This window comes from Dicentrarchus labrax, unplaced genomic scaffold, assembly GCF_905237075.1.
Source record: "Dicentrarchus labrax unplaced genomic scaffold, dlabrax2021, whole genome shotgun sequence".
NCBI lineage: Eukaryota > Metazoa > Chordata > Actinopteri > Moronidae > Dicentrarchus > Dicentrarchus labrax.
The window spans coordinates 2,757,548-2,782,695 of NW_026136715.1; the positions used below are offsets into that span (position 1 = coordinate 2,757,548).

Sequence of the window (25,148 nt, forward strand, 5' to 3'; positions counted from 1 at the left end):
GTTGCAGTCAGTTTAACAGTGTAGAAACAGGCTTAATGGAGTTATTTAATGTAAGTGGCAGCTGAATTAGGGACGATATTATTGCGTATTGCAACACAAACACTTTTTTTTTCAAGATTTAGTTTATTGTGGTGAATTTATCGGGATAATTGTTAATCATAGAAGGAGTAGAAGCCTTTTGCAGGATTTTAATGTTAATAAAACATCAGACAAACATTGATGTTCCAATGAATTGCATTATTATTGAAATAATCCATATGATATAATGTAAAATATGTGACAAACAGCGTTATAATGAGACACTGTGGTGCTACAGAGATACAAATCTTGTTCTCCAGATGAAAGAAAACATGTTTGTTTGGTACAAACCTCAACAAATCTCACATAATCTTGATTTTATCATCATTTTTGGGGTTTTTTTTCCAGTGTAAATTAAAATTGTGATATCCACAGTGATCATTCTCTCTGATCCTGAATCATATCGTGTTATCTGTAAAAATAATTGCAATATGCGCTTTATTTTTTACCATATCCCGCAGCCCTAAAGTACTATATGTCTTAAAAACATGTCTGCAGGCGATCTTTAAAGGGAAGGTTCACATTTTTTCAAGTGCGTCATCATACTCACATGTCTGTGTTTACATTGAACCAGTTGATCTGAAGGAGTTAGTTTTTTCTTCCATAGTTAACAGACCTTTTAGTACAACATTTCAACATCTTTGTGTCTCTACAGTGTTTCAGTGGAGGGAGAGCAGGAAAAATAGGAAATATATTAAATAAAAGACTTTTTCTCATTAGCTTTTGATCGATTTTAGAACTATGGATCTTTTAAGGACTCAAGCAAAACCTGTTTCATTGTACATGTGGGCCTGTGATATTGTCTAAAGACTTGATCTCATTGTTACACTGGTTAGGTAGATATTTATCTTTGTGTCTTTTATAAACACAACTTTTTTTTTTATCTCTTAGCAGCATTTCTCTCTCCGACTCCCCCCCGCTCCCTTTTCTTCTGCTTTCAGTGGTTCAGCCGCGATTGAGAATGAGTCACATCCTCTAAAGTCTTGACCTTGTGAGAGGAGTCTGCAGTTCACGCAGGTTCCAGGAATCCAGTGTGGGATTCCCCCCCGCCTCCCCTCAGTCCTCCTCCCCTCAGTCCTCCTCCCCCTCTCTTCCTCCCCCTCTCCCTGCTGCTTGTCTGCCATGTTGCCCAACACGGGGCTTCTCGTCTCACATAGCTCCAGCTTGCTCTGCACTCACACTGATTGGACGGGGAGGGAGAGGGGGGAGAGAGAGAGAGCTCATACCTGCCAGGTGGAGGTGAATGCTGCTGCGTCATAGGCCGACAGGAGTTAAATGGGAGTGGTGGGACTCCTCCTACTTCCCCTGTCTACTCAAAAGCACCGGTAGCAGCAGTTGAGGAGTGAAAGGAGAAGGAAATACCCAAGTAGTGGACGTCTGAGACACAAAGCTTCACAGCAGTGAACCAGCCGAGAGAGTCACAGGTCGGTTGTTTTAAAGTGCTGATGTGGGATAAATGGTTAGGTTGCTTCAAAAACTGAGCTTTTTTCACTGTGTGTTTCTTTGAAGTTTGAGATCAAGCATCCATGTGTTCTTTTCATGTATTAGAGTTCATTGTCTCCAGTGAACCTCGGGGATGCTGTGGTGACACTGTGTCCAGGGTATTTAGTTTCGTTGCCGTTGACACAGGACTTTAAAACTCGGCTTTGCATGGCCTGTGAGAGTTTTACATGCTGCTTTGTTTGTAATCTCAACCTTGTGACAGAGGAGACCTGAATGGTGGCCCGGACAGAGTCGTTATCATCCTTCATTTGTATTGGAGACAGTGAGTTTTGGGATGTAGTGCGAGGACATTTGGCTAGAAATGATTAGCTTTCAGTCATTTTTATCAAACAAACTCACCAAACATTTGCTGTTTCCAGCCTCAGATGTGATGCTGTTCTGTTTTCTGTCAATGTAAACTGAATATAAGTAAGTAAAGACCTCAAGTTGGGTTTTGATGGACATTTTCAGTCTTCCCTGACATGTTATATGATTAATCAGTTATAAAAATAGTCAGTTAGTTCATTAGTTGCAGCCCAAATCATTAAAGAAATCAGACTTATCTCGACTGGAGAGCAACAGTATCCAAATACTTTGTGGTTGTAGGAATGAATGAGCCAGTCCTAATGAGGCAACATCCCACTGTCAGTCAGTGTGCAACACATAATGAATAATTTAAATAATTTCTCAAGCAAAAATGCAATAATTTTTATGGTTTTGGCTTCTCAGTCTGCAACTTCACCACTAGATGCCACTAAATCTTCCACACTGGATATTTTAATCGAGAAAATAATCAGCAGATTCATCGATAATGAAAATAATCCTCAGTTAGAGAATTAATGCCGTTATTTAATGTAACATTATATCAGTTATCGTGTTTCTTGGAGTTTCAGTTTAACCATCCCATTTGCAGACAACACTTAACACAAAGGAAACATCCACTGTAAATATACACAGTAGGCCGATATCTCAGCATTTGGTTCACTTCTGTGACGGAAGGTAAATGTGAAGTGAATTGTCTGATAGAACAATGGTGGGGAAACACTGAATTTGTCAAAAAGAAGCCTGTTAAGTCTGTTTGATTGTTAGAAATGTTTTTAAAAAATCCATAATACAGACAGATAATTGTATAAAAAGGTCAGAAATCACTCGTTTTAAACAAACATCCTGTAGTTACCAAGTTCACTGTTTGGGTTCATTGTACAGTTTTGAATATAATCTGGAATACCCATAAAATATGTCACTGAGTCAGTTTAATAAATTATAGAAAAGGGAAGGAAAAAGGGAAGGAAGCCACAGCTGTTAAGACTAGTTATTTTAACTCAAAGAAATAGTTTTTAAGTGACACTAATGTAGTTTTATAAGCTAAAGAAACTTTCCTGATTAAGAACTTTTGAAGTTTTCACAGCACTAATAAAAATTAAGTCTAAATCTTAAACAAATTTGTTAGTTTGTTAGTTTAACTTAAACTTCTTGACGTAATCAGTTAAAACATTTCTTTTGAGTTAAATGAACCGCCTGCTGAGTGACGTCGAGCCGATGAGTTGGGGCCCCCGGAGGCTCTGCTGTCACCGACACGCTCATCAACCTCTATTGTTTAATTCATCCGGAGCGTGTGTAACTCACAGATGACAGTTATTTAGCCGTAAGCTGGTCGGCGCTGCTTGCGTGTGCCTGCTCGCCTTCGGGCCCTCCAGGCTGTGAAGCAGGCAGAGAAAGAGCCAAGCAGGTAGAGGCGTGTGCGTTGTGAAACCCTGTGTGGTGTACAAGAGAGGTTTTTGTGTGAGGAGCTGGAGTATCAGTTGTCTTGTCTGCTGGTTAGTTGCCCCGGAGGCTCAGTTGGAGCAGTGTCACACAGGGAACAGATGGTCAATGGCTGGTCTGACGCGCTCTATTGACTTTCTGACTCAGACACTGGGGGCCGGTCCACGCTGCGGTGGTGACACACTGTCCAGTGTTGTAGTCTGGGTGCATTTATTGATTCCTGAGAGAGGTTTTGTACTGATAGAGAAGCCTCACTGTCTGATCTGAAGCCTGTGTTTTTAAACTGAGTGCATGTGAGAGGGGAAAAGCTGTAAGTATGGTGTTTATTTAGCAGAAATATAGAAGGGTGTTAAACAAACAGGAAGGGTGTTTCTTCTTATTCTTCTCTGCTTAAACTCAAGTTCTAGAGCTGCAGAGGAGAAGTCGACAGTTTACTCCTCATTCGTCTTGTCTCACGCTTCCCTTTTTGTGTCCTCTCCTCTCTCAGAGTTACGACGTGTGTTCCTGGCAAGCTGACGAAACAGATTGATCGCTCAGACGTGCAACAAAGATGGCCTCCGTCGCTCCATTCAGCCGCAGGCAGTGGGCGTCCCAGTCGCTCAGGGTCACCGCCAAGGAGATGTCCATCGTCTCCACCCGGGGGAAAAACAACGCCATCGCAGAGCGCTTCTCCAAGTAAGTTTTTATACCTCAGCTGTCTGTGTCTCTCCGCCACCGGTTTAATAATTCACCAGCAGCCACTCAGCAGATCAGTCTTGCTGTCGCCTCTGCAGCTGATCAGAAATGAGGTCATAGGTCTTCCTCACAGACACTCAGTTTCCTCTTTTCTGTAAAAATGTGACCATTAGGTGGAACCAGTTGTGCTTGTGTCACGTCTGGTTCACTTAACTGAGACACGATCCAGGACTTCCTGTTAAACACAACAACTTACTCAGAGAATGAGACTCAGTATGAGAAGATGGTTCATGTTGGGATGCGTCCTCTCTGCACTTCCTCCGTCTGACCACTAGGAGTTAGTGCTGCTCTGTTTGTGAGCAGTGAACTACAGTTTCCCTCCCTGTGTCTAAGTAATGGTCCCATTTGTTTTTGTATATGATCAATCACTGATCCACAGCTGTAAAATACATAATCTTATGCAACATATGAACATATTAAAATATACTCGGATAGGAAAGAATAAAAAAACAAATGTGTTTCTAGACTTTAAACATTTTTTGCTCTTTTCTTGTGAAATACTGAATAGTTGTTCCCTTTTTAAGGTGTCTTGAATCGACTCCAATTAAAGGTCCAGTGTGTAACATTCAGGAGGATCTATTAGTAGAAATGGAAAATAAAATGCTTATTTATGGTTTCACTCATATATAATCACCTGAATATAGGAATAACTTATGTTTTTTTTACCTTAGAATCAGCGGCCACTGTAGTTTCTCCTTTTGGCTTGGCAGGGGAGGGTGAAGCGAGGGAGTTGCACCGCTAGATGCCACTAAATCCTCCACACTGGACCTTTTTTTTTTTTTTTTTTTTTTGAGAATCCCTCATATTTGCATATTCTGACATGCACAACCTGTGATAAGGAGTCACACATACACACGTTTTATTTTGACGGGTCACAGGTTGAAGCAGTTGGGATTGTCAGCTGTCACACGTCCTGGAAAACCTGGAAATGTAAAATTTTAAATTTAGAGGCTAGTTTTCCAGTCATGGAAACAGCTGGAAACTGATTTAAAAATGATCAAATATCCTGGAAATAGTAGGGTAAACACAGGTGTTACCAGTGATACTAATTAAGGCTCCATTCAAACACAGTATGGAAAAGCTCTGCTACACTAAATGGAACGAAGCCTTTGTTAGTAACACCTGTATTTACTCTAATATTTTATGTCTGTCAAGAAAAACTCCTGGAAAATGATTCCTTTTAAAAAGAGCGGGAACCCCGGATTACGTTATATAAATCTATCCTGTTTGGCCGGGAATGAATCGGCCATCCGGGAGTCTTTTTCCCGCCCCTGTTTTCCACCCAGATTGTCTGTAATACATGAAATCATCTGATGCTTTTTGGAGAGGAGCAGGAATAGTTCATGTTATTTGGGTGTGGAACAGCTGCTTTGAGCCTCTCGCTTTGTCACGGTTTGTGTATGACCATAAATGTTCTTCCTCTCACTGTCTTCCTGTCTTCCTCAGGTACCAGATGGCCGCAGAGGAAGGCAACGCAGACAAGAAGAAAACGGTAGGAAACAAAATTTGCTGTCACATTGTTAAATTCTTGTATTCAGTAAAGTAACATTACAACTGTAAAATGTGTTTTAAGATATCAAACGTTCTTATTGTGCACAATCAGTCCCTCTGGATTTTTTTGGGGGGGGATTGTTGCAACTTAAGTGATTTCCAAACGGCTTTTCTAAGAAATTGTGATGCATGTTGTGATGTTTTGAGCCATTTGACAGTTTACATTGTGTAAGAAAGTGAAAATTGCAAAAATAGTTACAATTTCTTTCATATAATTAAATAAAAATGTTGCTGTGAGAATAAAATCTCAGTGTTTGGTGACATATAGCTCAACAGGGGACTGCTGTGATTGGTGAAACTCTCAGGAAACTACAATGACCACATTTGGAAAAAGTTGAAGCTAAGTTTGAAGTAACAGGTTTCCCACACGCCCTGGAAAACCTGGAAATTTAGAATAGTTTTCCAGTCATGGAAACGCTTTTGAAGTTGATTTCAATTATTGTGTTCATTGTACAGTTGATCAGTCGTTCTCTGCTGTTATTGAATATAATATGAAATATACATCAAATATGTCCCTTTACTCAATGACATAAAAGGGTCCCTTAAGGAAAGTTGGGAATCACTATATAGACATAAAGTAACTTAAAATGGAAATACTGTACAGAGCCGCTATGAAACACATTTAAAGGATAAATTTAATAGACATTAATCTTAAGTTGAGACATCTGTTGCTCAACAGCGAGCGGCGTCTGCACTCTGCAGCAGAAGTAGGCGAGCCACGTTAACGTGTGCTGTCATGCAGCAGTGGTAACAAGACGCCGCCGTCCCCACCTGATCTGTGTGGGAGGGCTTGTTGTCTGTGTGGGGACGGAGCTCAGCAGGGCGGGTGCAGGGGTCACACAGCTTCCTTACACCCTCAGGTAGGTGTGCTGCTCTTTTTGCTCCACTTCTTGGGGTTGAATTTAATGGATTTTAAAGGAAATTTAAAAAAGGCTTTTGGTGCATTCAGTGAACATTCCTCAGATTTTATAGGAAGTTGTTTTAAGGTGTTGAACACTCCCTTTGTTTTCTTTTTGTAACACTACTTGGTTATTGTTTCTGCATCCCTGAATGCAAGAATGTTGTTTTATGGACATTAGTGCTGCACAATATGGTTACTGTGTGAATTATTTTCGCATATTGCAATTACGAATATAATTCAGTTAGTGTGACAATGATCATTAATGCGTCACAGTTTTCGTTTTCACTGAGAAAACTACTGAAATCATGATGTCTGGTCTGTATTGCTAAAGAAACATGTTTTCTTACATCTGGAGAACAAGATTTGTCGACCAGGTCGCTCTGCACGTTGTCATATTGTGATTTTGAGAATATTTTGATTAATGGTCTAGTTGGTAATAGCATCAACTCACCGCCTTGGTGCAACTATTGGATATTTTACTGTGAGATTTTGTACTTTCACCGCCCTCAGAGGATGAATCTGAATGACAGTCCCTCGCCTTCTCTCTATAGCGCCACCATGTGGTTGACGTTTGTGGTTTTGAGTAAAATATCTCGACTATCTAACTGTTGTTTGGATGAGTTTTAATAACATCACTGTAAAACCTGACATTCATACAATGTGTGCAGTATTTTATTTATGATTCCAGTTTGTTCCATTGACTCAAGTTGACTTTATATTGTTATAAAATAGTTTAGGATTATTCAAGTTTTGTTTTTAATGTTTATTAACCATCATATGTCTAACATTAACAAACTGGCTACCATTTTGATAATCAATTAATAATAAATAGTTTGACAGTTAATGTAGTAATTTGCTTCAGTGGAAGAAAACTGAGTAAATTCAACTTAAGTGGTAACATTTGTATAAAGAAGATGTATTTAAATGGATTTATTCAGACAAATTCTATTCGCACATTTTAAATAAATTTGGAGAAACACTGCATATGAGTTTAACTTTGATTAACTGAAAGGAATTAGTACAATTTTAATTTACTTGAGTGAGTTCAAGTTCATGCTGAAATTGTTTTGAGTTAAGGTTTTGGTGACTTTTGCTCCGTTAACATTCTTATATTTTGATGTATAATCTGTAAAACTAACATCCTTCACACGAGCCTTAGCTGTACTTTGTCTGTACTTTGTCGCTGTACGGTTGCCTCTTCTTACTGGTTATCTTTCTTCTTTTCGGTAAATTTAATTAATGTTCTGCAGCATTTTTTCCGTTGTCCTTTTCAGTAAAAGCAGTAAAGAGAGGAGGAGACAGGAAAGATAGTTAAAGGTCTTACTGTTGAATCCAATCTCTAAAACAAACCTCAGATAAAGAGAATCACCAACAAGGTTTATCAGATTATTATTTATCCAGGTTTAAAGTTGGTGTAAAGTTTTCCAGCTCTCTTTTACCTTTTTTCTCATTTCCTGGACTTATTTTCCTTTTTTTTTTCTCCCCCCCTCACTGACAGTCTCTGTTTCTGATTTTCTCTCCCTCCCCGCCCCTCACCCCTCGCCTCCCCTTCACTCCCTCTCTCCGTTTCCTACACTCCTTCCTTCCCTCTGTGTTGTAGGGGGGGTGGGCTAGTTACTTCATGCTGCTCTGATCACTTCTCAAGACTCTCACATCTGGGACAGCTTGTAGCAGACACACACACACACACACACACACACATAAACTCACAAACGCCAACTGGACAGCCGGGTCTTCAGCCGCTCTCTCAGGTTTTTAAAACTCTTTACTTTGGCCTTTTTTTCCAGCTGTGTCGCTTTCTGTTCTGTATCCAGCAGATCCAGGTTCAGATTGTAGACGTGCATGCTGAGCGGCTCTTTGTCTCTTTCTTTTTTTTGGTGCAGTTGTTTCGTTGCTTTACTGTCTTTCTTTTCTCCTTCACAAGCTGCTGAAAGTGTGAAGTGCTTGCATGAACTGTTAACATGTAGTTTAAAGTTTTAAGCTTCATTCAGCAGTTGGAGGATCAGGTGGGTCCAACATTCAATTCATTGAACAAACTAAAAACAGATTCAGAGAGCAGCTAGCATCCCTCCTTAAGAAATAGTGAGTCATCTTGTTTAAAGTGTTGATGTGACTGTTTGTGTGGCAGTTTATCTCCTCTGCTTGCTCACTGCTCTGTTTTAAAGACATCCACAGTACGGCTGTAGGATACTGTTCAAAACATCATATTGTGATTATTCTGATAGATATTGTGATTCACGATCAGTGGGAATGATCGTTTTTGTACCATACATTTTAGTTTTCACTGAAACAACAAATTTTCTTACATCTGGAGAACAAGATTTGTAGGCCAGGACACATCTGCAGGACTACAGTACTTCTGTCTAATGCGGTTTGGACCTTATTGCTGCTTTCTAATGAGACTGTGTAAGGTGGATCACTGTTTTACAGAAATGTAGGAAGGTTAACTGAATATCTCTTGGATTTTGACATTGTCCTGATCCATAGATGTACAGATAAATAGACTCAATCCTATGTACACAGTCCTGCTGCTGAAAATGCTGACTAGAAGCCCCCAATGTGTATTAATCTGCAGCTGAAAGTAGTACCCAGCAAATGCACTATTGACTCCTGTAATGTTTGAGCTCAGTAGGAAGCAGTGGTATTGAGAGAGGGACTAACACATTGTTGGGTTGGGTTTTCATTAGATTTGGGAATTATCCTGAGAGCCCGGATTAAAATGAACTTTGTGTCTCATCTCTTTGTGTTTATTGTTCCCTTAAGGTTGCAGAACCTCTGCCGTCCACAGTACGCAGCGGGAATCTGAGTGTTTTAAAGAAACGCTGGGAGCAGCAGCAGCAGCAGTCGGGCCACAGAACCCAATCTCAAACCACACCCTGCGACCCTGCTGACCCTGAGACCCACATCAGTCAGTCAACAGGCCCCAAACCTGCACCCAACTCACAGCTCGTGCACCAGCACGACACCCTGAAAGCCACCGACCAGGAGCCAGAGACACAGGTTCACTCTGAGACCAGCTCCGACCCACCTGAGGGTCTGACCGACATGGAGCCCAGCAGAGATTCAGAGGGGCAGGAGGGAGCAGCAGCAGCTGAGGTACCCGAGTCCGAGAAGCCCAGTGTTCCCCTCAACAGCCTCAAGATGATGTTTGAGAAGGGAGAAAACCCGACCGACAAGGCAAGTCTCTTCTTTTTTTCTCTTTAGGTTTTGTCCTCAGATCTTAATGTCATATGGAAACAGGAACAAGTACATTAATCCAGGGGCGGATCGAGAGAGAAAAAAAAAAAAAAAAAAAGAGCCTGGTCACCTCAGTTGGTTTACATTGAACACATTAATTAAGATTACTTTTAAAAATAATGAAATGAATTGAATCTGTTATGGCTACGATTAAGACTCAGTGAGGCTTCAGTTCAATGAGAGACTGAACATTTCTGATTCCACCTTTTAGATATTTTTATTCAGAGCTTTAATAATGTGCCACAATAATGTTTTTCACTTAATATTTTCATTTGAGGGCAAAAAAATATTCATATTTGTGATTGTTTGATTAAAATCTCTGTAACACCCTCTGACCACACCATAAATATTACTCTAGCTCCGCCCCTGCTTTCATTTAAACTGATTAGTGGTCAACCGATATGGGGTTTTATGGGTTTTATGGGTCTATATTTAGATGCAGATGTATCTGAAGACCTTTTTTTTAGTTTGCTGACTTTGTGAGCGCAGACATCAGCCGAAGCCGATTGTCTCAAAATGCCAGATAATCGTCCCGATTGATCGCTCTATCATTAGAACTGATCTTCAGTCAGACTTCTGCTGGTCGCTGCGGCTCCATCTTGGGGGGGGTCAAAAGTTATTGAGGCGTAAACTTTTCTTTAGTTTCATCTCAAACAGAAAAAGGACCAAAGATCATCAGTTTCGGTTAAGATTAAAAAAAAAGAAAAAAAGTTCTTGTTCTCAGAGGTTAGATCCCTGCAGTGCTGTCATGCTGCAAGTCACATGGTGCAGCCTCACTTCACCATCCTACACACACACACACACACACACACTCTCTCTCTCTCAGCTGACTTGCACATCCTCCCGACAAGCATCCTCCACTGGAGCCCGGCTTCAGGCTAATTGTTGTGTTGTGGCGCATAAAGAAGTCGAGGCGTTTAACGTCCAGTCATGCATTTGCTGGAGGCGTGTAAAATGTAAAGTGCTCATACTCGAAGTGTGACACGTTAACAACGGCCACGCTGTGTTTCCTCAACACAGAGCGCCCATTTATGACAGGAAGAGAACATTACGGGGCTGTAAGAGGCTTTAAGAAGCACACTGAGTTTAAAATGAACTGACCTTACAGATCCATTAATGTTAATGTTGGATATGTTTTTGTACTTTGCACTCTGCTCTCTACTGTAAATAACTGATCAGGCGGCACGGCGGCATTACGGCACGGTCATTAAAGCAGCTTTAATCTTCATATTAACAATGGATCACATGATCACAAACTCATCGGCTCCACAGAGCGTTTTTGTGTCTATCAGCTCATTGTTTTGGTAACTTTACTGTAAGTTTGTTTTACTTTCATTCCTCTTAATTTCCGGATGTAGCAGGCGGCTGATTTTTACCTGAACAGCACCAAACAGGCCTCACTGGGGGGGGAAACAGTGGAGCATTTAACAGGCAGAGAGGCAGATATTCCCCTCAGAAGTTGGTAGAAACCAAAAACTGAGCTAAAAGACGACTTTTATCGGATTATTGAACGCTCATTCATCTGGTGCACAAAAACACGACTTCAGATGAATGCTAATGTTGCTCCGTAACAAATAGATGTGAACAACACATTAATGTTGAACCTGTTGGTTCCTACTGAAGACGTAAATGTTCACAAACATGTGACAAATAACGTTTTAAAAGGCTTCCTAAAACAGCTGGACATAGTAGTTAGACATTAGTCAACTTGAATGGTGATTTTAATATGTTAATGTTGTTTACAGCTTGTTTCTGCTGCCCCCAAGTGGCTAAAAACCCCAGTTAATACAGGTTTAAGTCTGATATTCTCCAGGTTTTACTCCACCGAAGGGAGCGAGTGAATGCAAACAAACTCTTTTTGAATTCCCCTTTTCTGGTTCTTTGAGAATCGAGCCACTTCCCCGGGCAAACAGCCACTCCTCCTGAGACGTTCTGCTCGTCCATTCCTGTAAATCTTTGTCTTATGAGCCATAACAAGTCTGAACACCCATCACACGCTGATCTTTTGAAAGCTCAGCGGTGATGTTTCTATATTTTTCTTATTGTCTGTCGTCTGTGGCTCTCAGCCCCGAGGCCTGAAGATGTAAATCTGTCTGTAGTTTCATTCTTTACAAAAGCTCAGCAAGTTCCTAAAACAACAAGGTGCTATAGTTCTTCTTAAAGGAACAGTTTGAGTTCATCAAGTTGGAGGAGAAAATCAACACCACTCACATGTCTGTACATTAAATATAAAGCTACAGCCGCCTAGCTTAGCTTAGCTTATCATAAAGACTGGAAATGGGGACACAATCCACCCAAAGCTCATTAATTAATTAACACGTCACATCTTGTTTGTGTTTTTTTTGTTTAATCCGTATTAAAAGAATGAGTTTAAACAGCTGTGTCCTCTGTTTCCAGTCTTATGCTAAGCTAACCGGCTGCTGTCTGTAGCTTCGTATTTACTGTACAGCAATGACAGAGGTCTTTTTGTGTAAATGTCAACCTCAGTAATCCTATAAGATGGACCTTTTTATTGATCCCTGGAGGGGAAATTCATGTTCAGCAAACGTTCCTCAAACAGGAGTAAACTGCTGGGAACTATTTTCTGTGATTTAATGCACATTTAGAGGACTGGAAGGTATTTATAACAGCAGGTTGCATATGAGGGACTGACTCCAAAACCTACAGTGTTCATGGTGCTAAGTGTCACCCAGTGATGTGTTTTTAATATTTGATTCAGTGGAGCTCAGGATGAACAGATAATACTTGTTTTTAGGGTCATTGCTGGTTTTGAAACCTTATTCTTTAACCCTGATCCAGCACTAATAAAGAGTGGTTCTTGGCAAAAGGAGACAGAAAATCTGATATTCCAACAAAGACTTTCCACACTGACCTCCTAATGTGGGCTTTTTTTAAAGAAGTGAGATCAAGGAATGCTACGGAGAGATGGAGAGTCTCTTTATTGCAGCGTAGTTGTCTTAGCAAAGAGGGAAATCCTGCAGCAGTGATACAGGATCTATACAGTCGAGTGCCTTCACAATGGCGTCCACTGTATAGCTGAAGCCTTCTGCTTCTCTTTTGTTGAGCTCCCTTTCACAGGGGCAGATGATGTAATGCAGGCTGGTAGGCTCATGACTGCAGACAGCTGATCTGCGCCTCTTCAGACCGTCTCTCCTCAGGCCATTAAAGCTCTCCTCCCTCCCCTCCCCACCTCATCAATCATCCCTGTTGTCCACTTCCCTGCTCCTCAGCCCTCCGTCCATCTCCTCTCTGTTTTCTCTCTCGACCCTCCCTCCCTCCCTCCTACACATCATCAAAGACCTCGACCTCCACTCCCTTCCTTTCTCTCAGCCATGCTCGCTCGGGGCTGTAGGGACTCGGTCCAGAGTCAAATATCTCAACAGTTGAGGATCAGAAAGACTTTGGTGATCTCCCGAATTTCCCTCGAGCGCAACCAAGAGGTTTACATCTGAGGGTCCGAGTTAAACGTTTACTTTGGATGGATTAAGTACCTTTTTTTTTAAATGTGGTCCCTCAGGATTAGAGCACAGCTGATGTTTCCATCAGCAGATATCATCGGCCGATATTGGTTTACATTATCTTCTATGTATGGAAGCACATTTCTGCCAATGTGATTTAAAAAAATAAAAAAAAAAAAAAATAAAGGATTCAGTTCGTCATTATAACAAGAAACTTTCTAAAAATAATATCTTTGTGATACTAAATCAACATATTTGAGAAAGTTTCTTAATATAATGACAAACTGAATCTTCGTCTATGCACAGATATAAAATGCTTTTACAGTACTGATCTATTTTATTTATTTTAATTCTTTATTTAGTCTTTGTTTCTAGAATTGGCTGACAGTGTATGTTAAATTATTCAACAGATTAAAGACTGAGACCAGAAACTCATCAGGAAACTGTTCACTGAGCTCATAAATCAACTGAGAAGTCAACTCATTTCTCCCTAAGACTGTATGGTATCAGTGTTATTGCAACCAGTGGAGTCGCCCCCTGCTGGCTGTTACACAGAATGCAGGTTAAAGACACTTCTTACCTGGAAGCTCTGTCCGTTATATAAACTATAAATGATGCGAACACTCTCTCAGTGACAATGCTACGATAGCATTTAGCTCAGCCTCCCCTCAGAGCTGTATCTAAATACCCCCCCCCCTCCGAATGAGGGACACACAGCCCCACCTATCCCCTCGCTCCACTGTCACCCCCCCTCCACCAGCTGCTCCTCCACCCTGTAGGCTTTACTCTGAGGCTGGGGGACCGTGACACAGTAAAAAAACAAAACAAAAAAACTGCACACACACAGATGGGTTGGGGGGGGGTTTAACACCATGGCACACTTTACCTCCCCACCCTTCATCCGGCCCCCTTTTTGAACACCCCTCGCTCTCCCTCCCCCTTTGGAACACCTGCTCCCTGTCGCCTTTCCTCTTCCCCACCCAGTCTACGTTCCCTCCTCCTCCTCAAACCGTCTCCAGAGGCCGTACAGCACATCCCCCCCCCCGGTCCATAAAGACCTGGCTGCTCCGCTCAGTCTCTCACTGCTGGATCTTCCTCAACCGGCATCACCTCGATCTCGTCTACTGACTCCTTTAACCCCCCCCCCACCCCCGTGGCCTTTTTCCTTCCTGCGTCCGGCTGCACGAGAGGTAGCTATGGTGTTTTTGGTTCATGTGGTGTTTCTTGCTTTCTTTGTTCAGCCTCTGAACAGGCTCCGCTTTCACTGCTCCGACTCCACTTTTACTTCTGTTTCTGCTGACTTCTGGTGTCGGATCCTCTGCAGCTGAAAGAGGTCTTGTTAGATGAGACGGTCACATAGTTCCTGCAATGAAAGCCGCCTCTCAAAGGCCACTTCATGGTCTAACTTTATCAGTGGATCCTTTTCATCTGTGTCAGCTCTTGTACGGTGTTATTGTGTGTGCCGGGGGTTGGGCACATCACCTTGTTTAAAGGCTTTTCACTCATGGTTCTTCTTCTGTCTTTGTTTAGGTAAGGCTTAATGTAAGAACAGGGTATTGTGTGTGTCTGTGTGTGTGTGTGTGTGTGTGTGTGTGTGTGTGTGTGTGTGTGTGTGTGTGTGTGTGTGTGTGTGTGTGTGTGTGTGTGTGTGTGTGTGTGTGTGTGTGTGTGTGTGTGTGTGTGTGTGTGTGTTTGTGTGTGTGTGTGTGTGTGTGTGTGTGTGTGTGTGTGTGTGTGTGTGTGTGTGTGTGTGTGTGTGTGTGTGTGTGTGTGTGTGTGTGTGTGTGTGTGTGTGTGTGGACAGGGTGGAGTCACAAGGGGAACTGTCAGTCTAAATGAGAGCTTTAATAGTATCAGGATTAGCGGCAGATTCTTTGTCTGGCCCGCTGATCCAGCTTCCCGAGGCCTCGTATGTCGCCGGCTGCTTGTTTACATCCCGCCGACCCCCACATGTTTACGCCCCCTCCTCATACCCCAACCACACACACACACACACACACACACACACATATGCAAACCAGTCTCAGACACCCCCCTCTGCACCTCCGGTCTCTGGGAGATTAATCCACCCTCGGGAATAGATGCTTTTATATTATGATGCTTTCTTTTGTTGGGATTTCTTTATTGCCAGACAGTGTTTGTTTGTCTTGTGCACACAGTTATGATTCAGTATGTTTGTCACACACAAACATATATGTATTATTTATCGGTCAGTCGCTCCTGAATCCGACTCAGATTTGCCACAGGTGACATCATCTGATAGTCTGGCTCACCAAACATAACCTGATGAAAGTCTGAGATTTAAAATCTGCAGAGTTTAAAGCTGCTACAATCAATATATTTCATATTAACAATGTCTGCTCTTGAATTAATCCACAGAATTAACTTTGTAGTTCCCCCTCAGCTCACAACTTTATTGTTTTTGTTGTTTATAGGAAGATCTATTGTCAGAAAGGGAATATAATATTTATAGGTATGTTTTTATTGGTGTATGATCACCTGAATATGAGAATATATGATCACCTGAATATGAGAATATATGATCACCTGAATATGAGAATATATGTTTTTGTTGCCTTAGAATGAGACGTTTGTATCTACAGACGCTGCCGGTCGCCTTCATGGATGCTGCCATGTTTCTACAGTAACCCAGAAGGGACAAACCAAACACTGGCTCTAGATAGGGGTGTTTTTTTGTGTGTGTGTTTTTCAGCCGATCCTTCACACTGGACCTTTAACACCAAACAGCATAAACGGTTAACAACCAGCTGGTGAACATAGTGGAGCATTTAGCTGCTAAAGAGCTAAAACAGACTGAATGTTGGGCTTTCAGTCACAGGAGGATACACGATGAACACTAATGTTGCTCCAGGTCTGATGGAGGTCTAAATAAGATAAATAATATTAATAAAACTTCATTAATCCACAGAAGAAAATAAGCAGCTGTTTTCTAACAAGTTCACCGTAATTATTGGTTCAGTACTAAATGTAAATGTTCCTCAAAGGTTTTCACTCTATCTTCTTTTATGCTTAGTTTAATTTACCAGATATCATTTACATAAACAAAGTGTTATAAGTAATAGTGTAGTTTAAAGCAGTGGGTCAGGACCCCCACTAGGGGTTGGGAAAGCTTCAGAGGGTCACAAGGCCTTCTTGATTTTAAGGTGTAAGAACACTTAAATATACCCATTAGGCCTATAACTCTGGTTTCATTGTCTAAAAGAAAGAGAAAACATTGAATTTGTCAAAAAAAAATAAACATATTAAGTCTTTATGATTGATTTAAAATACATAATACAGACAGAATTGTATAAAAAGTTCCCTAAATAGGAAATAATCTGCTCAAAATTCATCGTTTTTCCACAAACTGCAGCAGTTCCCTGTTGTACAGATTCACTGTCGTACGACCCTGAGCCCGAGCTCTGAATGTGTCTGAACCGTACTTCTCTTCCCAACTCCACCTGCTGAAGCCTGCAGACACATTCATCAGGTGGATGAGCCAGAAAACCAGAATCTGTTGAACTCGGGAGGAAAGAGAAATACACTTTGTTTTTTCTTTGTTGGACATTTTGGTAGCGAGCGGACTGACGCAGGCGACTCACTTGTGGCTCTTTTTAAGAGGCCGAATGCTAAATGTGTCGAAGCGTCACAGTCGCAGTGTGACCTATTGTGTAATCTGTGTGTGTGTGTGTGTCCGTCCTCAGGTTGGCAACCAGGGAGTGGTTGTTGGTTAATCGACTCCAGCAGAGCAACAAAATAATGATAAAGCTCGTTTTTATTTTTATTCTGAGGCTCTAAGAAATTAATGATCAGTTTCTTTTAGAGACTGGAGACACACACACACACACACACACACACACACACACACACACACACACACACACAGAGAGAGAGAGATTGTCGTGTATTTTAATGGACGGCCTGAGAAACAGAAATGATCAGTTTGTTTTGGCTGGCGGCCGTGGACAGACGGGGTGCCTGTCTGAGGCTCCGTCTCTCTGATCTCATAAGGGGATTAAAGTGGTTTGGACTGGACACACACACACACACACACACACACACACCTCCTCCACGTCTTTGCACTTCCTTCGTTCTTTTTCACTTTGATCCTCCTGATCGACAGCGTTGCTTCCAGCCAGTTTGCTTTACTGGTTGAACCATGTGAGCATCAGATGGCTGTGTGTGTTACTGTGTGTGTTACTGTGTGTGTTACTGTGTGTGTTACTGTGTGTGTGTGTTCGGTCATGCAGTTCACACTGACGCTGTTGTTTTCTTTTATTGCCTGTTATCTGACAGTTTTTCTGCTGGTTTTTTTGCAGGTGTCCAGAGAGCAACCCAGCAGAGGAACCAACGGTAACACTGCCAGCATGGACCAACTTCTAGGAGGTAAATTGTTTTATTTTAAGTGTTTCTTGGCAATTTTATGCATTTTTATTAGAGAGCTGAAAGGAAACAAGGAGGGAGAGCAACAATGTACAGTATAGCACCAATATAAAATAAGTTTATTATATTTAAGTTTGTCATTAAACCTTTAGGCCAACAGGGCGCTGCAGGTTTCTGTATCTTTGAATTTGACTATTTTAATGTGCTGCGTTGAATCCAGTGAACTTTATTTATACAGACACCTTTTTATACAATATGCAGCACAAAGAGTTTCATTACTGAGCTTCTCCTTGCTGTTGGAATGTAACTATTTAATACCAAGAGTTCAGTTACTTACTTTGTGCAGTTTATTATCCGTTATAAACGTATTCATACTCGTATTTGTAGCTTTAAGGTTTTTATTCACTCTCATCAGCCTGATTTCCAGCCTCATCAGGATGCTTTCAGGTTCCTGCAGGTTAAATTTAAGACTTTTTAAAGACCATTGTGAATACAGTTTTTAACAAAAACATTATTTGAGCAGATATGTTTCACAGACATTATATTTCTACATTCAGTGCTCATTTTCATAGCCCATAATTGTGTATGTGGCATTAAAGTTATTAGGAAACCAAATATCAGAATGATTTGGTGAGTTTGTTGTTGTGGAGCAACATTATGATTTATTTAGAGTTCTTTTTGTTCTCTACCGACTCCTGAGGGAAATATGTGTCTGTCTTTAGCTGCTGAATGCTCCACTAGCTTCACCAGCTGGTGTCTAACTGTCTGTCTGCTGTTCGGGGATCATCAGTGGTTGCAAAGCCGACACTGAAGTAACAAAAACAGCCACTAGAGGCTCCAGCAGTGAGTCAGTAAGGCTTCATATTAAAATGCCCAACTACAGCAGAAATAAACATGTTTACAGCCTTTTGGTCTCTGTAGCTAATTTCCTCATTCATGACGACTGTACGTAAGGTTTTTACATAACTCACCTGTTTTAAATTATATTAAAGCTTAAAGTTATGTATAATAAGGGCGTGGCCGCTCTGAGTGACAGTTAAAGCCGTCACAGGTTCCTGGTTCCAGTAACGAGGCTTCAGTCGGCTCCACGTGTTTGTCCATTTTTGGATTAGGAGTCAGGACTGCCAGGATCAGAGCCGACCACACTGAGCCTCACAGCGGCTCTTCAGTAACCTGTGGGGGACGCCACGGAGCCGTTGTCCATTATTAATTACAATCTACGGTTTTTAGAGCTTTTTATTTACTGGAAACTGCAGCGAACAGTCCAGTAAGCGTCTGTGGCTTCATCACTGATCCATTCACATGGAAATATTGATTACAGCTGCTTTGAATGTATCCAATAATGGTCTCACATTCACAAAGCCATTGCTCGAGTCACTTCATCCAGCATTGTTCTCGGAGTCGTCCCTCCTTCCTCTGGATGGATCACATCCTTCCCTGAAGTGACGAGGCAGATCGCTGTAGAACCGCTGCGATCAGCAGACGGGAAGAGACAAACCTCTGTTTCCCCTCCACGCTGCACACAACTGCTGACCTCACGTTCCCGTCCACAGCCTCAGTGACTAACCAACCAGCACATTGTGCACTCGGGCTGAACTGGGACGGGTGGAAAGAGATAAATCCCCACTGGGAGCGGTTGTCGTGTGATACAGAAAACAACTAATGGACTGTGAAACACTGAATTTGTGCTGCATTTCATAGCAATCTTTAAAAAAGTGTCTCAGCCGTGAATCTAAACCAGATTAACTCTCATTAGTATCAGTACAAGCTGCTGGGTGTGAAGCTCTGTGTGAGGTTTTAACATATTGTGTTGTGTTTTTGTACCAGATGGAAGTCTTGCAGAGTCCACTCCTCTCCGGGACAGGATGGCCCTCTACCAAGCTGCCATCTCCAAACAAGAAGTCCCGCCCACCTCAGTCAGTGTGAGTGCTCCTGTCAATCATCCTCCAGAAACGAAACGTTAAAAATGTACAAAGCAGTTTGAAAAGCTCTCTGCACCAAACTCCCTTTAAGAAATATCACATTTTAACTATCAATTTAATCCATAAATGTAAAACTGTTTCTGGACAAACGTTACATTTTCAACATGCTCAGCCTCTGTTTGTTGTACTAAAGTTGGAGAAGAGAGAAAACCCACAGTCTTTTAATGTGTGTGTCTTTTGGTCCGTGGTTAAATCCTTGCAAGCATTATATGTGGCAGGTACTTTAAATTTTAAGATAATTTGAGGTTTAAAGGTCACAGTGTGTTTATGTTTGACTCCATAAGAGATACTGAGTACATTGGAAACTTACTGTCAGCATTGATCTTCAGACTAAGTTAAAGTATAAATATAAGAAAGTTTTTAGGACTGAGTGCCGCAGTAGTTGAGGTTGGAGGCTCTGAAGCTTTTCAAGGTCAACGTCTTTGTCCTGTAGTCAAATCCAATCACCCAAACTAACTCTGGACCGCAGGTGGCCAAAATGCATCTCGTCAAAGTGACGTCAGCGAATAACGAGGCCACGGGCGGCTCAGGCAGAGAAATGATGGATAGAGGTTTTAAAGGAGCTTCTGTTGGATTTTTATGTGTTAGTGAACTCTTGTTTCTCCTCCTCAGAGTGATCAGCTGGACACTTTCTGTGGGAAGCAGAAGGAGAACGTTCCTCCGTGCACTCTGGACATGGTGAGTCTGTTTGTGATGCAGAACAATTCAATAAATGAAAGACTTGATGCATGCAGAGTTCTTTAACTCAACCTAAACAGATTCTTATTATTGGCTTCATAAACCTTCAGATGCTGCCCTCTGCTGGGCTCCCGTCTGAATACATTCAGCCTGTTTGACTGATTAAACTTTGAGCAGCACGTTACAAAACCTGCACAAACACGCTTTTATCAGCAGGAACATTGCTGGAATTCAAAGTTTTAAAGATGCAGTAATCCAGGTGTGATGAAATAAAAGCACACAATAGTTTCTGTAACTGCTGTTTTTAAATGTCTGAATACAAAAATTGTAAAGAACTAACCAGAGGAAACAGACTTTTCACTCTGGCTCCCAGGGTGATTTTAGAATTGATTTTAAGCTGCTCATAAGGAACTAAATGGTCCGACTCTGCAGTACGTTGCAGGGTTATTATAGTTCAATAAAACTAAATTAAAACTAGGTGTTAAAAAGCATTTTAATTAACTGAAATAACAGTCTAGTCTAGCCAGATTTTCCAGGATGTGTGGGAACTCTGTAATATAAGAAAGATATTCCTTTATTGATCCCCTGTGGGAGAAATTCAAATGTGACACAGCAGCTCAGAGGAAAATGTAGTGTAAAAAGTAGTTCAAATATTATAAAGATATAATAGAAAATATAAAGACTATAATTAAAAATATATACACTGTGTGCAGTATGCAAGTAAGAGATATGGAGTGCAAACATATTTAAACAGTGTGAACTAAACTGTACAAATTGAGTTTGTTGTTGTTGTTGTTGTCCTTATATCCTTCCTTCTCCTGTTACAGAGTCCAGAGTCTGAACCAAACGGCAGGAAAAGTTTTACCTCCGAGAGCAACGGTAATTTAGTTTCCACATCTTTGTATGACTCTAGACGACAGGAATGTTCTCCTAACGAGAACCCGGCAGCTGGAGAGCATTAGAGTCGATGTTTGGATGTTTGTGATGGAAAAATAACATTTTAAACACCTAAAGTAGATTATTTAAAGTCTGAAATACAGAGGATCTGGTCTGTAAGAACAGTTTGAGTTATTCAGAAACACAGAAACTAAACTTGGTGGATGTTTGAGCGTCTACGTGTGAGTTTGTTGTATTAAAGAAGGAAACGGCTCCATCTAGTGTTCAGAACTCGTCACTGCAGGTTCTCACTCAGCTCACATTGTGATCCCACAGGCTCGGCTTCTGGCACCCCCGTGTCCTCCAATCAGAGAGACTCTTCTCAGCCCAAGTCCTCCAAAGTGAGTCCTCGCAGTACCGCCTTCACACAGACACATTCTGTGTGTGTGTGTGTGTGTGTGTGTGTGTGTGTGTGTGTGTGTGTGTGTGCGTGTGAATTTACTGTGTGTGTGTGTGTGTGTGTGAATTTACTGTGTGTGTGTGTGTGTGTGAATTTACTGTGTGTGTGTGAATGTGTGAATTTACTGTGTGTGTGTGTGAATGTGTGAATTTACTGTGTGTGTGTGTGTGTGTGTGTGAATGTGTGAATTTACACTGTGTGTGTGTGTGTGTGTGTGTGTGTGTGTGTGTGTGTGTGTTTTGTGTGTGTGTGTGTGTGTGAATTTACTGTGTGTGTGTGTGTGTGTGTGAATTTACTGTGTTTTATTGTGTGTGTGTGTGAATGCATGAATTTACTGTGTGTGTGTGTGTGTGTGCGCAGAGCTTCCGGCTGCCTGTGAGGGAGACCTGTGTGTCCTGTCTGAAGACGGTTTATCCTCTGGAGAGGCTGGTGGCCAACCAGCACGTCTACCACAGCTCCTGCTTCCGCTGCTCTCACTGCAACACCAAACTGAGGTTTAATTTTAATGCTTTATTTTATTATAAGAAGAACATACAAACAGCTGTGTGTACATATATATATATATATATATATATATATATATATATATATATATATATATATATATATATATATATATATATATATATATATTTATATACATAGAAACATGTAATTTTATGTTTGGTTGTGAACAGAAGTTTAAATACATATTCACAAAACTTTTTAGCTAAAAAGCTTTAAAGTTTAGAGTTTTTAGAGGATTGCACCAAACTTTTGGGAATAATATATAATGATGTTTCTGGACCTTCACTAGGGGCCACGAGGCCTTATTGGGGTATGAGAGGGTGAATACACACAGCAGGACTATAGCTCAGTATTATTGCATTATTGCTGTGGAAAAAAAACTAAATGCAATTGTTATTTTTAAAGTTTAGATTATTATTTAGGATCTGAACTTTGAACAAACAACCAAAGAGGTAATATAAGCCAGGAAGAAAACACTTTTATTTTTAACAATCATACATGTTTAGATAGGCAAAATGCATAATATAAAATATCAGCAAAACTGATCAATGATCAATATTCAGAGGAAATAATCTGATCGACATTCATCCAAATGACCTTCTCTAGTACACTCATCAGTTCACTCAATGTAATATAATGACCTCCTCTGTCTGTGTTGCCTTCTGGGTAGTTTGGTGAACTACGCCTCCCTTCACAACAACGTCTACTGCAAGCCGCACTTCTGTCAGCTCTTCAAGGCCAAAGGAAACTACGACGAGGGCTTCGGCCACCGGCCCCACAAAGAGCTGTGGGAGAGCAAAGGGGACAGCGGCGGTGAGACCTCGCCGCAGTCCAACACTCAGACCGGGCCGAAGATCCAGAGCCCGGTCTCAGACCTGGACAGCCCCAGCGTGGAGGACTCCCCGCTGGCCAAGGTCAACGTGCTGACCGCCACTATGGAGGCTCTGGGTCAGGGATCGGCAGAGAAGTCCGACAGACCCACCGAGACCCGCAGGCTGAAGATCTCCTGGCCGCCACGAACGGAGCTGGAGGACGGGACCGGCCGCAGTGGCGCCACAACAACCCCAGACGGGGGCTCCGCCAGCAAGCCCGTCCGACCCAAGTGGCCCCCAGAGGAGGACTCCCCTTCCTCGGCCCCAGAGCAGGCCAGAGAGATGCCCTGCCTGCGCCGGAGCTCCTCCCTGAAGGAGCGCAGCATGCCCTTCACACTGGCTGCCAACTCCCCCGCCCCCGAGGCCAGAAGACAGAGTCCGCCTCCCCCCGCGGAGGACCGGCAGCTCAGCCCTGAACCCTCCGGCATGGAGCTGCAGCACGGCGGCCAGACCCCCACTGAGGACGTTCACACAAGCTCAGGAGAGGAGGAGCAGGAGGGGGAGATGAGTGAAAACATGCCGGACCATCGCCTCACCAATGAGGACAAAGACAACACTCCAGAGGAAGAGGAAGAGGAGGAGGATGAGAAGATGGAGGAGGAGATGGACGGAGGTGTGTTGGAGGAAGAGATGAAACAGCAGGAGGTGCCAACAGACATCTCGTCTCCTGAGGGAGAGGTGGAGGCCAGCCGCTCCTCTCAGGATGTGGGCTTCTGGGACAGCGAGGAGGTGGATGATAAGGAGCAGCAGAAGCAGCAGCAGGAGGAGGAGGAGCAGGAGGCGCTGTCGGTGGAGGAGATGATCAAACGAAACCGCTACTACGAGGACGAAGAGGAGGAGGAGGAGGAGGGATGTATAAACTTCTCTCGGCCAACGACGACCGCCACGGACACTTTAGACTTTCTTGCCATTCCTTCTTCTCCTTCTTTAGACGTCTTCCTCCTCTTCCTCTCTTCCTAAAAGAGTTGCTTCAGTGTCTCATGTGAACTCTACTGAACTCTTTATTTGTGCCTCTTCAAACACTTTCTGAACCCTTTTTTTTAAACCATTTCCTTACGAGACTGTTTTTAAATGTACAATATTTAAAATACGCCCCCCCCCCCCCGTAATCAATATTTTTAAAGCAGAAATGTCAGAAGGTTGTGACACACAGAGGATCGGTTTATTTTTGTGTACATGACTTTTGTAATTTTCTATTTTTCATTGAACGCCTCCGAATCTGGGAAATGCATCGTCCTGTTGTACAATTATACAAAATGGCCTCTTTAATTAATGTTTAATAGGAAAGTTTAAAAGAAGACACTTTTAGAAAAGACGGCACTTTGATCTGTTACCTTTCTTCTCTTTTTAAATAACAGGTTTTTGGTTTAAGTCACTTTTTATTTTTAAGTTGCCATTCTGTATGTACATGTTAAACTTCAAAAAAAAAAAAAACACTTGTTTTGTTTTTCCAATTTCAAGAGTAAAAACTGGATCTGAAACTGTTTTTAAACCAGGGGACCAAATATCCGATTGCTACTGTTTAAATAAATTGTTATATACAAAATGTTGTTGCCTGTTTTTATTAAATGTGGTTTTATTTATGCTGATCGAGGCTCTTTGCGCTGATGATGTGATCAACAGTTGTTTGGATCCATGTTAGGTTGTCAGATACAGACGCGAGTGGTGTTCAGTTACCTGCAATCTGCAACTTCACCACTAGATGTCACTGAATCCTACAAACTGGTACTTTTTAAATAAAGTTTACAAACTATTGAATTATAGTCTGAATCGGAGCTGAATGTGATTCAGTCTGTTTATACGAACCTAATTTACACCTCACACTGTCGTTAATCTACAAACTAAATTTAATCAATCCATCCAATAGTTGTTTAGATATATTGATTATATATTATGTCATTAGCACTGTGGCTGCAAGCTGCCATTTTCTAATCCTGAGCACCCAATAAAAATGGGTTTTAAGATGAAATTAGTGGTTTAATAAGTTATTTAAATTTATTCTACTGTTTTAAGCTGATAAGAATGACTTTTGGAAAAATGGGTCACTTCTTTTTTTAGAAGACAATCTAATGTTCTGCAGAAAATCTTCACAAATATCCATTTATTAATATCTTATTGACCTTTTATTTGAAAAGGTGAGACCCAGCAGTATTTCATGTACGAATGCACCGATTTAAACATCAA

General features: G+C 41.6%; 1 protein-coding gene across 2 annotated transcripts; it reads left to right on the forward strand.

Moving 5' to 3' along the window:
* Positions 1–1,271: 1,271 nt before the first annotated feature.
* On the forward strand, positions 1,272–24,510 carry lima1a (LIM domain and actin binding 1a). Of its 2 annotated transcripts, none has more exons than XM_051424232.1 (11): positions 1,272–1,502; positions 3,812–3,999; positions 5,506–5,551; positions 9,275–9,688; positions 17,526–17,592; positions 19,417–19,511; positions 20,184–20,249; positions 21,077–21,128; positions 21,462–21,526; positions 21,946–22,079; positions 22,763–24,510. In XM_051424232.1, the coding sequence occupies exons 2-11, from the start codon at positions 3,875–3,877 to the stop codon at positions 23,922–23,924; spliced, it is 2,226 nt and encodes a 741-aa protein (XP_051280192.1). In that variant the 5' UTR covers positions 1,272–1,502; positions 3,812–3,874; the 3' UTR covers positions 23,925–24,510. The 2 variants fall into 2 exon arrangements, with proteins under 2 accessions (XP_051280192.1, XP_051280193.1); XM_051424233.1 differs by lacking the exon at positions 1,272–1,502 and adding an exon at positions 3,374–3,634.
* Positions 24,511–25,148: the final 638 nt, after the last annotated feature.

Coding starts and splice junctions, on each gene's coding strand:
- lima1a (XM_051424232.1), top strand. CDS start 3,875: ATGGCCTCCGTCGCTCCATTCAGCCGCAGGCAGTGGGCGTCCCAGTCG. Junction 17,593..19,416: donor CATGGACCAACTTCTAGGAG/GTAAATTGTTTT, acceptor TTTTTGTACCAG/ATGGAAGTCTTGCAGAGTCC. Junction 19,512..20,183: donor TCCCGCCCACCTCAGTCAGT/GTGAGTGCTCCT, acceptor TCTCCTCCTCAG/AGTGATCAGCTGGACACTTT.